At 51.6% G+C, this 17061-nt stretch overlaps 1 protein-coding gene across 1 annotated transcript in view; it reads right to left on the bottom strand.

Moving 5' to 3' along the window:
- TSPAN5 (tetraspanin 5) overlaps positions 1 to 17061 on the bottom strand; it is a 170914-nt gene that overhangs the window by 12018 nt on the left and 141835 nt on the right. The window contains exon 3 of the mRNA XM_059665069.1: positions 2954 to 3100. Within this exon, the coding sequence (XP_059521052.1) occupies positions 2954 to 3100 (147 nt within the window). The remainder of the gene's footprint in view (positions 1 to 2953; positions 3101 to 17061) is intronic.

Here is a 17061-nt window from a genome sequence, read left to right as displayed (position 1 = left end):
CAAGGATGAGCAGGCCCATACCCTGCCTCCAAAGAGCCTCTTACAGTAAGGGCCGGGGGGCCGGGGTGGGGAGGGGGGGGCAGCGAGGTGGGCCACATCGCAGTGTGTATCTGACAGTGTTTGCCCAGGGTGCCAGGTGCTGCTCTGAGAGGGTGGGCATAAGGGGAGGGTGGGAAGAAGAAATAAGCGCCTGGCAAAGCCTAGGATCCCAAGGTTTAGGCCCCCTTTCTAGGCCCTCCAGCTCAGCCCTCAGGGTCAGAGCTCCTGGTTATCTGCCCTTGAGCTCACTAGCAACAGCATCTAAAGAGTTCATTATCATTACTGGTACCAGTAATTTCAGTGTGAGCTTTCCTAAACCTAGAAAAAGGACAAGAAAATGGTCACTTTTGCTCTTGCATCTCAGGCCATCATGACGGAGGAAGACCGGGAAGCTTCAGGGCCACGGCCACATCGGCAAGCACAGGAAGCACGGGGTGAGGGGCGGGCGGTGCTGCGAGGCAGGGATGGTGGCTTGCATCATCACAGGATCAGCTTCGACAGCTCTGGCCCAGGGCCCTTGGGAAAGTCGGTATGAGGATTACCTCCTAAAGGGGAACCAGAGCTCCCCAAGCAGCCTATCATCCTGAAGGCCAAGTCCGTCAGCAGAAGAGCTGAGGAGAAGATGAAGGGTGCTGGGGAGAGGGGAGTCTGTCCTGGTGGCTAGAAGCCACAGAGAGGAAGTTCATTAAATGCTCACACATGGGGGGGGGGGGGGGCGCGCCACCCTATAGCATAGCATAACACAACTCCCCTCCCTTTACCAGGTACCACTCTACATGACAGTCATCACACTACAGAAATGAGAACATCATGGCTACCTCATGTGTGTGCACACACTAACAACAAGACATAAGTCATGCAAAGGTTATAATTAGGTTTTTGTCTTCACCTTTACAAAGGCTAGGCAAGTTCCTTTTCTAGTTACCCTGGTAAATGTTCACATAATAATATACAATATGCATACCAAAAATTGAGTCTAAATTAAATTCTTATCAAATATTTGGCAGGAACACACACGGGCCCTGTGAGCAAATTTCCCCATTTCCAAAGGAGAAGAGAGGGACTCACAGGCTTCGTTCCAGGGCCTCAGTCAACATGAAAGCTCCATTTCGATTTCACGGTAACTCAGCTCTCGGATTCTCCCCAGCAGTTCTCCTGGCCTTGCACCATCAGATGGTTGAGGCTGCTTGGAATGATGCTGCCATTGACTTCCTACGTATTTCAAAGACTATTCTAGGCCAGTTTTTATTACATGTACTAAACGGAGAAAGGGACCATTTAAAATAGTCCCAAGACTTAAGGAAGCCAGGAAACAACACAATTCTCTTTATTTGCAACATGGGACTTTATAAATTAAGGTGAGAACTTAGAGAAATGTATAAATCTCTGTCTATTCAAGTTAGCTCTAGTATCTTCATCTATAAAAGTGATAAAGGGACGACCCTTACTTATAAACTAATATGATTAAAGTGAATCATTTGAGGGCATGGAGGCTAAAAATGCTAAAATAGTGGCAATCAGTAAGTATGATGAGGCCCAAAACAGGCTACAGCAAAGCTGAGGGAGGTGCGCTCAAGCGTTAGAAATACCCCGTGCCAAGAGGACTGGCAGGTTGCTATCAGGGACAAAACTTTCCTGGGGCCTCCGTAGGTCTTTGACGAGGTGAGGAATGGTGGGTGGTGGGTGGGTGTAAGAGAAACAGAGTTTGGGAAATTAGCTACTCCCACCAGAGACCCATGTGTACAGAACAGAGATCCAGTGGCTCATTAGACTGCACCAGGACCAAGTATCCCTTGGTTTTTCCCTGTCAGCGCGAGTCCTATGAACTTCCAGGCGAAACAGCCTCCAGACCTTGCCTGGGCCGGAGCTGCCCACCTTGTATGGACGGTGAGTCTGCTCTTCCTGGGGGTGTTCAAGAAGAAATGCCAGAGGAAGATGTGGCAGATGTGCTGGGGAGAGAACCGCATTCTGCATGGCAGCTGGGACTAGTCCTGGCGGGAGCTCTTGTTTTAAATGAAAATGGCCCTCCATGACATTGTGTCATAAGGGTGAGATTAGTGATATTAAACTGATACGGTTCTCTAGAAATCTAACCATCTTCCCTCATCACAGGAGGGTGGGTTTCCCCCCGCTCCCATACTTTTTATTTTTGGGAAGGGTACCGTCGTGTGGAGGGCTGTGATATGGCTGCCACCAAATGCCGACACCAGACAACAGGCACGTTCAGTGAGCTTTGGCTACACTCACCGAACCTATTTCACACACACACACACACACACACACACACACACACACACACACACGTGTGCACAGCAGCCATCCTGTTCTCCTCTGGGAGGCATCTCCAAAGGAAAGGCTTCCGCTCTCCTTTTACTACCTACCTACCCGTGGGGAGCTCCTCCTCCAAACACAGTCGTGCTAACAGCGGTCACAACACCCTGCGGGGGATCTGAAAAGCATGCTGGTCAACTAAGGGAAGACTTTGCCTTTCACTGTTTCTCCATCTTCACCAAAACCTCCTGCACAGGCCACAGCCACGGTGCTCATGTTTGGTTTCTCTAAACCAACCAGCTGAACAACTTTCTTCTGATTTTGTGCTTAAAAGAGAAAGCATAACTCACTTAAGAGAAGAAAACCATGTCTACAGAACCACCTTAGTCCTAAAGGTATTTTCGGGATTGGAATGCAGTCGTGACATACGTGTGCAAAACCCCCGTGGATGCCATGGGGTGGGGTGGTATATATACTATTAAGGAGGCCTGGCAGGGGCAGAATAGAGGGCTCTCGTACAGAAAAGCATGGCCCAGGCTGGAGTTCTGCCCGTGCTTTCGGGACAGCTCCCTCTCGCTAAAGGCAGCGTCCTGCTGTTGGGGGCATGCTTGGTTTTCGCCTGAGGGCAGCGTGGGATACTTACAAACTTGAGGAGGAAAGTGTTTTCCCGCAGCGCTCCGATGCACCCTGCGAATCCCAAAATGAACATCACTCCTCCCACCACAAGGAAGAGCCAGACGGGGTCGAAGCCGCCGAGGTCGGTGATGGAAGAGATGTTGGACAGAACTCCCTGGGGGCAGAGAAGAACACACAACAGGCACCGGGTGCGGGGTTAGTTCTCCACCGGGAAAAGGTTACCGCGACTGTCTCTTTCCCCCTCCGAGGAAACACGGCAGAGGCCACGTGATATCTGCTGTGATGAATACTCGAGTCATTGCAGAAACAACAACAAAACACAGGAAGCGACTTTCTTTCCAAGTCTCAATGGATTCACATTTTACGTAAAACTATATAAAGCGAAGAAACGGCCCCGAGAAACCACGGTTAGACCTCGCGCGGAGATGTGGAAATCACCTCTGCTTGCTACGTCCCCACACGTTAGTGGTCTGTAGTAAAAAACAGGTGTGTGAGAAAAACACGTCCCCTGTACACCTGAAACTAATACAAAATAATACGGAATGTAAACTATGACTTAAAAATAACATTATTTTTAAAGGGGGAGGAAAAGAAAAACAACTCCTAACACCCAGGGAGAGGAGTCGTCCTTAAGGCCCAGGACATGCGGCTCAGACACGTGCCTGCTTTGGGCCCTTGACATTCCTCAGGAATAGGGAGTCTTCATGCTCACACGGTGGCCAGGCCCAGACGCAAGCCCCTAGAGCAGCGTTCTCAACCTGTGGGTCGCGACCCCTTTGGGGATCGAACGACCCTTTCACAGGGGTCATCTAAATACATCCTGCATATCAGATATTTACATTACAATTCATAACAGTAGCAACATTACAGTTATGCAGTAGCAACAAAAATAATTTTATGGTTGGGGGTCACCACAACATGAGGAACTGTATTAAAGGGTCGCGGCATTAGGAAGGTTGAGAACCACTGCCCTAGAGGTTTTCCAGGGAAAAGCTGCACCTCAGGGTCCACCCTGGGGCTTCACAGGAGACCCTGTCAGGCTCAGATCCTCAAAGCCAAGAATTGGGATTCAAATGATTTACAAATCAACAGTCACTCCCGGGGTTTCAACCCTTTTATCCTCCGATCACAGGAACCCAGAGTGATTTCATTTCTCCCCGACAATGCCATTTCTTTACTGAAAGCCTTTCTCCCTTAATGGGACCACATCAAAGATCACCCAAAACTATGTTAGAAATTATGAGATTACTTTTCCCTCTGAAATACAAGGTCCAAATGTACTATTCCTTCCTATAGACACCAACTACTGCTATTTTGAAACTGGATGTATGTGAGTCTTAAATACCCAATATCATCAATATTTTCTTTTCTTTTAGGTTATTCTCAAAAATCACCACAGTATGCCATGGTATAGTTTGCTAACAATCTTAATATATTTTTTTAAATATATTTTATTGATTTTTCACAGAGAGGAAGGGAGAGAGATAGTCAGAAACATCGATGAGAGAGAAACATCGACCAGCCGCCTTGATACATGCCCTTGATCGGAATCGAACCTGGGACCCTTCAGTCCGCAGGCTGACTCTCTATCCACTGAGCCAAACCGGTTTTGGCAACAATCTTAATATTAAATAATTTGTTTTCACAGCATTTGCAATAACCGGGAAGAATACAAAGTATTCATCTGATTTTATACTTGAGAAAAATGGAACCTAGAGAGGGTTGGCCACTCGCTGAAGGTCATACAGCTATTGTTTTGGACCCAGAAAAGACTGTCTACTTCATTACTCTTTTTCTACCAAGTGGGAGCCATGTACTTACATCCAAGCACGTCCCAGTCAGCACTGACCAATGCCCGACTCTGGGAGATGTAAGTGTTAGTCCGTTTTAAGGTAGCAGGAACATTGGGACAAGAGTATGTTGTTTGTTAGGTTTTCATTTCTTAGGGATGAGGGGAGCAAACCCTTAAGAACAATAAGAGGCTATTAATCTAGAACGGATGAGGAATTAAGAAGCTTAAAATGTACAACGTAAAAAGGCCAAGGTTCGAAATAAATCACAGATGGAGGGCTGAGAGACTATGGAAGCACATAGGAATGTAGGGTGGACTCACTAACTTCTGGGGTGACGTCACCAAAGACAGCCACACCCTTCGGCAGGATGCGGAGACCAGTGTTTTAATACAATCCTGTGTTCTCAGGATTTCCTAGCTCTGCACGCTGAATACTGGGGGTGGGGGTGGGGGGTGGTATGGTACAAAAACACAGTGACCAATTCTTCACCACACAATGATGCTAAGAAAAGTCACACAAAATCTAAGGACAGTGGTGAGGACCCAGTGCTGGAAATAAATCAACCTCGCCTGTCAGAATGCCTTTTTCTAAACACAGGCGTTGGGTCTTAGACCTCCCTGGCCAGGGCACAGAGGTCTTTGGGGGTACAAGATAACAGTCTTCAATTTAAAAAAGTCAACTTCATTATGGGAAACGTAGGCTCAATTTCCTTGGCACCAAAACGAAGAGGCAGCAGAAGTGGAAGAGACAGGGAGAAGTTCCACCACCAGAGGCTAGACATGCCAGCGCGTCCCAGCAGCGGCCAGAGAGGCCGCCTGAGAGCCACGGCTTCCCCTCGGACCCCAGCTGTGAACCTCTGTCCGCAGGGCTCCAGGACCGGTTCCCACCCTGGAGCAGAAACTAGGACTTACCGCCTTCTAGGTCCCTTTTATGGTTTCATCCGTTTTTAATAGGCTCTGACGTTGGGATTCACACTCAAGCGTGCGCGAAGATCAGGTTGTTCACCCGGACAGTGTGGCTCAGTGGTTGAGTGTTGATCTATGAACCAGGAGGTCACGGTTCAATTCCCGATCAGGGCACATGCCTGGGTTGTGGGCTCAAACCCCAGTGCGGGACATACAGGAGGCAGCGACCAATGATTCTCCCTCATTGTTGATGTTTCTCTCTTCCCCCCCCCTTCTTCTCTAAAATCAATAAAAAATTAAAATTAAAAAGATCAGATTGTTCCCACTCCTCCGTGATCCACGACTGCACACACAGAGCTCTGTGAACCACAAGGACAATTATCCGGGCAACTCCGGCAAACCGAGCAAGCCGGCAAACACACCTGGGCCCGAAACGCCAAGACACGCCCGTCCCCAAGGCACGACGTCCGATCCCGGCTGGCAGCAGCCTCCGGGATCACCTGTCCTCTCCGAGTTTCAGCTGGAGGATGAGAATTTGGCTTCTCAGACAACTCATTTTCGTAGTCTACTCTCCCCAGCCTGCAGGTTCAGTTTTAATTGCCAGGCCTTCCACTGTTTCCATGGAAACGCCAATCATTGGGGGGCCTAGCTGAACTGCAGATTCTCCTCACTTAATCCTAAATTCTGGCAAAAGACAGGGCTGGAGACAGTTACGGAGAGGGTGTGGGCAATGACACTGCGCAAAGCACAGAGCGACCAAGAACTTTATTTTTACTGGATCAGTTGAAAATGAACTCAAATCTTAAACCACAAAGTATGGACGTCAACGCCCAGTGCCCAAATGCCCTTGTGGTTAGGACCCCTTACCTAGATGGAGGTGAGAAAACTTTACTCTCTCACCTGTGCAGTGTTCCCAACTATTTCCTGAAGGGCAGGCAGTCTCACTGTTTCTGATGACACAGGGAGAGGAAGGGGGAGCTGAACAGAATCCTGGCCACAGAGACTGGATTACAAAACTGACAGCGGAGCCTTCTGTTGCCTTCAAGATGGGCTCTCTCCCTAGACTCGGTAATTGTGTTAAGCTCAGTTTGACAAATGAATCAGAAGTGCTAGAACATGCCTACCGAGGAATAATTACAATTAAAGCATGTAGTTGACAAGAAGCCGGAAGGAAAAAAATCTAAGATTACAGTTAAGTCTGCCAAGTGATTTAAAATAGACATGCATTCGCGGTACGTCCTCAGGAATGTGTCAGAACACCACCAGCGGACACCTTGTCTTCTGGGAACCTGTGGGCACCACCCTCTCCTTTGGGGAACCACATTCCCCCTTCTTGTAAGAATTCCTTCTCCCCCACGTCCACTCCATGAGCCCTCGAGCACCAGTTCTCACATGACCCGGGGCCTCCGTGAGAGCAGGCAGCCTGCATGCCCCTCCTTGGAAACCAGGGTTAGGACAGACATCCCTCTCCCGTGGCCGAGACTGTGAAATGCCAACCCTGGAGCCACCTGCAGTATGTATTGCATCACGTGGAAAAAGTCAGCCTGTAGTGAGATATAGAAAGCGAGGGTTTACAAAGAAACAAAGATTTGGGAGGAAGGGGAAATTCTAACCGCATTATAACCCCTGGCCTGACCACAAATTAAAACCCCTTGATTGGAAGAGCTGGCTCCCTTTGGGTCTGCACTGGCACCCGGGGAGTCCTGCACAGTACAACTGCCACTTTGGATAAACTACAAGTGAGTGGTGCATGGGTGCACCTACACAGGTATGCGTATGCGTGTACACACACACACACACACACACACACACACACACACACACATGAACATACGTGTGACCAAAACTGGAGCTCACACTTCATGCTGGAAACAAAGTATGGGGGTGCTCCCTTTACAGGCCGGCTGATATTTCCGGTCAGCGTAACCATTAAGCCGGTGTAAACAGCTTTCCTCCACGTTGACTCACTAGCTACTCAGCATCAACAAGGACATGAGTTCCGGGTGGAACTCTGAGGTGCTCTGCCTATGTCACTGACAAGTAATGCATGACTTAAGCTCCAACTCTCCATCTAAACTTGAATGCTCAGTCCTTGGGTTTAAATGCCAACTTATTAGAACTCAAATTTGCTGGGAGATAAAGAAATGCGAAATGTCCCTTGGCTGCTCCCTGCTGTTCCCTGATCTGCTGCGTGTGCGAGCGGGGCGCACGTGGAGCCGGCATCCAGATCGCAGCGGGAAGTTCGTCTCCTTCTCCGCGTGCATCCTGCAGCTCAGCCCTGGGAGGCGGTGGGGGTGGGGGTGGGCAAGGACGCTGGACTGTGTGGGAGTCTGAACATACCCCATGAAGTGGAATCGAACTGGAATGAGGATAAATGGAGGAGAAGCAGAGCAATTAGCTGCGTGTACTGATTCCTTTCTCCCTTGCCTGTGGCTGACGTGAAAGCAGAATTGTGCACAGCACTGGCGGAGACAGAAAGGGGAAGGCTAAGAGAGAGCGTGCCAGAGGCCAAGGCTGCGGGTCACAAGAAACACCGATGCAAATACTACAGACTCAAGAATATCGGAGGACTTCCTGCACATAGATTCTTCGTCGCTACATCAAGAGTATAGTCATGTGTAAGAATCCTCCGTATCACACTCTATGTTCCCAAATCCATATTCTCCTGCCCCTCGGACATCTATGGCTACACCTGTCACTGCGCCAGGCAGCAGAGGCAAAAGCAAACAACAAGAACAGAAAGTGCTGCTGTCAAGATGCAATGAATACGAGCCTGTTTTAAAATTTGATAGAAGCCCATATGTTCAGCACATTAGCCATTCCACAAATGGGCTTTGGGACAACTAGCTCCTGGCATATCCATTTGAAGCCTTGAAGAGTGATCCTCCGGTGAAAATAGGTGGTTTCCACTATCCATTCGGTACTTAGCTTGTGTCTAAAGAGGAACACAGTAAGGGACCGTGCCTGAGGCCATGTCACTGTAACAGAGTTTAGGGAGCCAACAAACAAACGTGCGGGTGTGTGTCCATCACAGCAGAAGGGGGACTAATACGGCAGCCCCTTCGACAAGCTGGCTCTGGGTGTGGCCGAGAGCATTGTGTCCTGCACTAACCACCCTGAACAGCACTCAAGCCCCCATGGCTCCTACCTCTTCTCTGTCTCCTGAAACACATCAGAGGGTCGCCTGGTCAGGGCTGGGTGTGGGGCAGAGAGGCCGGCAGGGCATTACAATACAGACACCTCGTGCCAAATCCCAGTTCCGCTGCTTACAGCCTGTGTGATCTTGGGCAAGTTACCAGACCTGCCTACGCCTCAATTTCCACTTGGGTGAAACGGCACCCTGTGTCATAAGGTTATTATGAGGATGGAGGAAATATGCAAGTAAATACAAACACTATGCTAAGTGCTTGGCACACAATCAGAATCCAAGCCAAGTTTATCCCCATTGCATCAGCATCACTGTTTTACTAGACCCAGAGGAAGACATGGGCTGCTACAGAAGCACATGGCAGGTGCTCACCCAACTTGCCCTGCCTGACCCACTTCTAAGAAAAGCCCTGGCCACACCCAAAGGTCACGCCTGACGGAGACGGCAGGAACTGACTTGGCAGTCACTCAGACGCTCAGAGCAAAGGCAGAAGGGAGAAGCCACAAGTTAGCAAAGCTCAGAGAAGACAGCTGTGAGGGGTGGAAGCGAGGAGCACACAGAGGGGGGGAAATAGCAGTGAGAAGTCAGTCGGCGGTGGTGAGCACACTGAGCAGTCAGCAGCTGTGTGGCTGGGTGGTGGCGCCCTGACCCAGGGGCCGATGCCTCCGCTGCCGAGAACCCGACGGGGCACACCGGTCGCCACAGAGTCACTGCTGCCGAATGACCTCCCAGTCGCTGAGCCGTGTCCCGGTCCCTGGGAGCCCGCCCCCGTCCACTGGTTTCATGAACATTGTGTGTTTCAGAAAGAATGAAAAATCATCCCCGCTTCCCGCCAGCCTGCACCTCCCCACAGCCCTCAGGCAGTCAGTGACCGCGGGAACGCAGGCAGCCTCTTCCCCAGGCTCCGCAAGAAAGGACCTGTGCTGAGCACAACGCTTCCTGGGAGAGGCTTCCGTGCTCGCGCAGAAGCGAAAAGGCAGGCGAAGCTGCAGATCTCCACACCGATAAACCTGGGCGGCGTCTGCGGTTTGTCCCGCCAGCACAGCGCCGCTCCGTGTGCCACCTGGCAAGCAAGCTTCAGTTCCTTCTCTCCACGCACGCGGAAGAGAAATGCAGAAATGGCCTTAATGAGCCCCCAGGTCTGGGGCTCCTCCGCTTTGGCCTCGACTAGCACATTCCTTCCAGCTGCTGGATGAGAAGCAGAGACAGGCTTGCGGAATGCGCGCCCCACGCGGGCCAGATGCACCCCCTGAGATGGATGAGGCCGCGGCCTGGCTCTCCCACCCTCCTCACCCAGACCCCCCTGGCTGAAGGCAACAGCTTTCCTCGAGGGAGAGAGGCATCGCCCTACCTGACAACGGATGGCAGATCGGACATTTTAAAGAAAATGAGAGGAGTGGTCCTGCAGCTGGAGGTGGCCTGTGACGGTGCCCACAGGAAGACCCACTGAGGCAGACCGCAGGGAACCTGCCTCCACATGCATCAAAGACCTCCCTCCCGACTGACAGGCAAACCAGTCCGCACACCCAGCGCCCGCCTGGCTGAGGACTGGCTGCAGAGCCCGGAGAGAGGGCTTGGGGCATGGCCCGAAGGGTGCTCGCTAGACCCGGCGTCCAGGGGGTGCAAGGGCGGGGGCACCATCACTCAGGGCTGGCCTAGACGTGAGGGGAGCGGAAGACCAGCCGCTCTAAAGACACGTGGTCCCCGTTTCCTCGTCATAAAAGGTCACCCGTGAGACTAGAAGTCATCCTTTCTTGCTGCAAGTGGTTGCAACCTGCCACAGGCCCCACGAGAGCCGGCAACCCGGCCGCTGGTCCAGTCGCTGGTCCTGCTCAGGGAGCCCAGCAGAGCACTGTAGGGGGCGGGGGAGAGGCCAGATCTGAGCGAGGACAGTGACACCCACCGAGCTCCAGGGAACCACTGGGCAGAGGACCTGCAGGAGCTCCACAAAGACCGGACATCACCCCCTTTACCATCTGCCAGGCCCAGATGGCAGAGCCCGCCCCCACCCCTGCCCTGGAAGGAAGTGGGCAGAGGAGCATCTGGTGTGGGGGGCGGGGCAGCAGGAGGAAGCAGGGGGAGAGGCTCCGCCCTGCTCCCCTCGTGGGGGCCCAAAGGTGAACGTTTTAACCCAAAGTTAGGTTCGGGGTATTTATCCAGCCTGTGTAGTCACTGGGCCTGGCCTGTGCCTTCACATGAGAGGAGGACTGTGGTATCTGAGAACGAACCACAAAGTCGCTGAGTTTTTGACCCCCCCTGATTTTCCTTCCTGAAACAAACCCTGAGGAAAGCTTGGAGGGAAGTAGAAAAAGAGAAGATGTAAACTCTCACTGTTGAACCCGGGACAGCACGCCCCTCGTCCGCTAGCTTCCCAGGTCCTGAGCAAGGCTGTTTGGTTTTCAGGTTTGGGGCCACAACAGGGACCTTGAGGGGATGACTTGGTGTGGGGTGTGATAACTGAGGAGGAGATGCAGACCAACTTACACCGTTTCAGTCACTGAAAAGCTTCAAAGAAGTATTCCCAGCACCTCAGAAACGTCCCGGTAAAGCAGGCTCAGAGCCTAGGGCATGCATCTCTGTTCCAGTTCCCGGAGTCGGCACTGCCACCCACCCCTCCCGCAGGCTGTGGGAACCTGACCCCTCCTGCGAGGAACGGCCTGGGCCACTGAACCTCATTTCTCTCATGTGCCTTCTTGGGAAAACAGGGAGCTTTTCCAACGTGAGCCTGCTGTACGATTGTGACAGGAAGCAACCAGAAGGTTCCCAAGTGAGACCTAAAATTACAGGCCATGGGGGGAGACGGGGGCCTGGAGGGTGAGGTTGCCCGCAGCCCCAGGAAAGCCATGGAGAAGAGCAAGCTGGGGCTGCAGCTCTTATGACTCCATCCCCCACTGGAGTTAGGAAAACGCCAGCCCTTTCCTTCCAGCCACTGCCCCCCACCCCCCACCCCGTTCCCTATAGCGCCCAGCTGGGTGAATGCGAGGGAGGAGGATGGGACAGGAGAGGGGCCTGGGGCAGAGGGGCAGACTCCCAGGGTACCTCTCTGGGCTCGATTTCCTCTCTACAAGTTTAATGCTAGGTGCAGAGATCCCAGAAGTGAAAATGAAACCCCTGTGTGAAGAGCTATTTATCCTGTGTGGTCTTCTACATATTCTCTCATTTAGTCATAAATTCTGCATATTCTCTCATGTAGTCACGAATCCTCTGGGCATCCATGGTGAGGAGGCATAGCGCCAGAACTGAGCACAGAAGGTCAAGGAACACAGGCTCCTGCCCTTAAGGAGTTTTCAGGCCAGTTTATACCCTCCGCCCTCCTGGTGGGCCTGTGCTGTGTGTGTGTGGGGGGGGGGGGGGGCGGGGGAGGGAGCAGGGGGGAAGGGGGGGATGGCCAGGATGGGCAATAGAACCCAGAACTCACACTGAAGGCCAGTGAAGGGCACTCTTCCTGCTCTGAAGAGCGAAGTGTCCCCCGGCCCGCAGCACCTCACTGCGAGGCTGTCAGTGATGTATCCTCTGCCTCTCGTCTCCACCGAAAAATGAAGTCATACACAAAAATGGTGGGCAAAAGGGAGAGGAGAGGTACCACTAATTTCTCCACAAGTTGTGACAGTCACGTACAGAGTCTCATTTTAATGCCAGAAACGAAGGGTTCTTTTCTTTCCTGGCACCAGAATTAGTGGATTAGTTGTTCCTACCACTGTACCACTATCAGATCCCACATCAGAAACCACATGTCATTTTACTTCCGTTCATGCTGTTACTACAATGTGCTGACTAGAGAGCTGAGGTAAATACTGACTTCTGTACATGAACCAGACAGGCCACAAAATAGCCAGGGTTAAAAAGAATGCTTTCATCATTTCTTTGCTCATTCTTTCTTTTGTAAGCAATATTTTTGTGTGCCAGTTAATGTTCTAGGTACAAGAATATAGAAATAAACAAAAGCCTCCACCCTCACAGAGCTGACTTTGTAGTGGGAAAAGGCAGCAATAAACCTGTTATCACATAATTGATAAGTCCCCTGAGAACACAGGGGGAGAAACACAAGGAAGGGAGAGGAAAGGCCCAGGGTGGGGTGAGAGTGGTGACTTTAAATAAGCCAGGAAGGCCTATGGACAAAGGTGACATCTGGGCAGAGATCAGGAAGTAAAGGAAAGGGGATCTCTGGGGGAGAGCATACCAGATAGTAAAGAGCACGTGCAAAGGCCCTGGGGTGGTGAGTTACGCTTGAGATTTTGGAGGAACAGCAAGATGATGAGTGGGGGTTAGAGGGCAGCAGGGGAGGGCACAGCGTGGGAAATAAGATCCCAGAAGTAATGGGGCACCACATACTGCTGTGAGTGAGATGGTAAGTTCACTGGAGGGTTTGGAGGGGAGAAGTGACAGAATCTGCCTTACATTTTAAAAGGACCATTCTGGCTGCTGCATAGAGATGGGCCTGGGGGCACAAGAGCAATGCAAGCAAGATGTGGTGGCAGCTTAGACCAACGGGTGACAGTAGAGGTGGTGAGAAGAAATCAGATTATCTATATACTTCCCAAGTAGAGCTGACGGTATTTGCTGACAGATTGGATGTGACATAAGAGAAAGAAAGGTGTCTAAACACCTGAGCAAGTGGATGAACAGAGTTACTGTTTGTTGCAATTGAGAAGAGCGGGGGTGGGGGTGGCGGGGAGGACGTCAGGAGTGTTGTTTTGGGTTGCTAAGTTTCAGAAGCCCATTGGGCACTTAAGTGATGATGATAGGCTACCGACTATCCAAGTCTGGAGGAGGTAGAAGGTCGGGACCAAAGATTTCAGTTTGAAAGTCATCAGTGTTAGATGGCATTTAAAAGCCCCAAGCCTGGATGCGACCTCCTAGGGCAGAAGTCCCAGGACTGAGCCTGCAACATTTAGAGGTCAAAGAGGTGAGCTGGAATTAGCAAAGGAGCGTGAGGAGGCACTGCCCGTGAGGCAGGACAGCCAGGAGTGTGGGAGATCTTGGAGGCCAAGTGAGGACAGCGTTTCAGGAAGGGAGGCCTGGTAAACCAGGCCTTGGTCCTTGCTTTCCTGGTAAGGGTTGCTGAGTACTGGGATGACAAAATGATGTGCTCCATGGCCCAGATGGGTGCAATAAGAAAGTGACAGGTTCAACTAAGTCCCTAGGCTGGTTAATCAGAGATCAAGTGAAGGCTATGGTCTATCTATAAAGACAAGATGCAGAAATGCAATCTGATGTAATGACAAGTGGATGGATTAGAAACTGCATGACTGATGACACCCAGGGGCACATGTAAGCGAATGAGTGTCAACCCCAAAGGAAATTTCTAGTGACATGTCATCGGGCTCTGTCCTTGGCCTGCTCAACACAACAGTGGCTTTGATCAGTGATAACTAAGCTTGACTGCAATCAGAATAACCTAGGAGGCTTGGGACACAGAACATCCATGTGCACGCAGACCTGCAGGACTTCCCCAGCGGGTAAAGGGACGAAGCGCCAGAGGAAGGCCTGCACAGAGGAAGGGATTGAGGCAGCAGCTTGATCAAAACGTACAGCTAACGCCACGCTGAGCGGCGTGTGGAATGTGCTGGATGGCAGCTGGGTGAATGTGGAATCCTGCATTGACTCCGGAGAGCAGAAGCCTAGCTGCATCTGAGACCCACTTGAACTCTCTGGGATCAACAGTGTGACCCCAAGGGACATAACCCAGCCACATGCTCCATGTCCCCTAAAGCTCTCTCTCAATGGTTCACAGGACACATGAGACGGAGGTCAGAGGAGCATGACCAAGATGCTGAAGGGACTCCACCCTGAACACCTAAAGGGTCAACCTGGAGAAGGACTGATTCTGTGGGATCCAACAGCCAATGAGTGCAAACTACAAGAACATGGGTCTACTTTGGTGCAAGGAAGGTCTTTACGACAGAAGATTAACCCAAAGAGGTAGAGGTGGTGAGTACTCTGCTGTAGGAACTGTTAAACTTACACTTCAAGTGAGCACTAATGACAACATTTTATGTGTATATGTATACATTAGAGGCCTGGTGCACGGAATTCGTGCACAGGGAAGGGGCGTGGGTGTCCCTCAGCCCAGCCTGCACCCTCTCCAATCTGGGACCTATTGGGGGATGTCCAACTGCCTCTCACAATCCAGGACTGCTGGCTCCTAACCACCTCTGCCTGCCTGATTGCCCCTAACTCAGTGGTTCTCAACCTTCCTAATGCTGCGACCCTTTAATACAGTTCCTCATGTTGTGGTGAACCCCAATTTCATTGTTACAAATTGAACATAATTAAAGCATAGTGATTAATCACAGAAACAATATGTAATTATATATGTGTTTTCCGATGGTCTTAGACGAACCCTGTATAAGGGTCGTTTGACCCCCAAAGGGTCGCGACCCACAGGTTGAGAACCACTGCCCTAACTGCTCCCCTACTGGCCTGATCACCCCTAACTACTCCCCTGCTGGCCTGATCACCCCTAACCACCTCTGCCTCACCCCAGACCCAGGACCCAAGAGTCCCTCCTCCAGCTGGTTGCAGGCACCTGGGACCCAGGCTTCCTTCCCTCTGGCTGGCCGCAGGCACCCAGCACCTGTGCTGGCTTCGCCCAGGCTGGATCATGGGCAGGTGGCTTCACCTGGGCTGCAGCTGCAGGTGCTCGGGACTGCGGGGCGGGCGACTTATCCCTCTTCTGGGCTGCAGCCTGGCTGGTCCCCATTCCTCTTGTGAGCCCATTTGTGCCTGGCTGGTCCCCACTCCTCTCTTGCAAGCTCATTTGTGCCTGGCTGGTCCCCACTCCTCTCTTGCAAGCTCATTTGTGCCTGGCTGGTCCCCATTCCTCTCTCCCCAGTGTTGAGTGTCTGGGCCGTGATGGCGTGAGGCCGTGACGACCATTTGCATATTAGCTCTTTATTATATAGGATTTTACACATAGATGTGCGCCCTTCCTAGACTGGAAATTCCCTGAGGAATCACATCCCAGAGTCCAGCGCAAGCCCTTTCCCATGCTACGTGCTCAATAAACATTATTTGGATGAAAGAACGGATCCTGGCGGGATGCCACGGGGCCTGCGGTGCAACAGCAGCTCATGCCACATAACTGCTAATGTTCCCTCTGAAACAGCAGCTCCTGTTATTTCTGAAAAGCTGCACGTAAACCAGTTCTCTGTGGAGACGCAGCCATCCTCTGCATCGTCACAGTCGATTTGGAATTTAGAAATGAATTACTTAATTATTACGTGTAACAGTCCCTAGTGATATGAGCCCTTGGTTTAAAACTTGGCCTGGAATTAAGTAAGTACGAGGCATGGTAATTTGTGCCTCCAATGTTTCCGCAGCCCAAATAAAAATGTGTATTACGTCTGATCCTTCCAGCTGTGACCCAGTTCAGAGACTTGCCCTCTAGGCCTCCTTTCAAGTAAATGTCCCTGCTCTCTCCACGGGGGGGCATTACTTACAGACTCACAGGCTGGAGCTACCGCCCGCAGGTGCAGGCCGCCCACCGCCTGTGGCTGGCTGTGGTTCACCTCCAACCTCATCCTGCCAGAGGCCTGGTCCAGCTGAGAAGTTAACCCAGGGGGCCTTGACAGAGCATCCTTTGCAGTTACCAAGGTGATCGATGCACATCGCATCCTCCTTAGGAGCCCCCAAACCAAACCAGTTCTCTGGGGCCCATGAATCAGAACCTGGAACTCTCCTAAAATCGGAGGCAGCTTCCAAAGCCTCCATCCTGCCCCGTCCGTCCCCATGTAGGAGTGGACATGCCTCAGCCATGCGCCCAGGGGAGGGAGCCGTGTCTCCACGAAGCCTTTACTTTACAGCAGGCCCTGTCTTGGGGGCCATCACCTCTAATCCGCACAACAATCCTACGAGGTGATGTCAGTGTCCCCATTGCACAAACAAGGAGAGGGGATCTCAGAGAAGTTCACACAGCTGCCCAGAGTCACACAGATGTAAATGGAGAAGCCAGTGTTGAACTCAGGCGTGTTCAGCACCAAAGCTGTGCTGTTTTTCTACACAGCAAGCAGAGCCATCTTAAAACAAAGCCAGTCCAAGACACTCCCTTGTCAATATGCCCTGGTGACTTCCTCTCAAACCAAACTTCAGCAGGACCCCGCCCGCTCGGGCATCTGCCAGCCTCTCTGGCCACACCCCCTATTTTTCTTGCCCTTGTTCTCCCCTTCCAGGCCTCCTGGCCTCCCTCCTATTCCTAGGAATCACCAAGTCTCTGACTCAGGGCCACCCCATTTGCTCTTCCCTCTGCCCAGAATGCTATTCCCCGGGG

Source organism: Myotis daubentonii, chromosome 1 (genome assembly GCF_963259705.1).
Source record: "Myotis daubentonii chromosome 1, mMyoDau2.1, whole genome shotgun sequence".
Taxonomy (NCBI): Eukaryota; Metazoa; Chordata; class Mammalia; order Chiroptera; family Vespertilionidae; genus Myotis; species Myotis daubentonii.
Note: the sequence above shows the minus strand (reverse complement) of the source record. Positions and strands in the feature narration are given on the sequence as shown.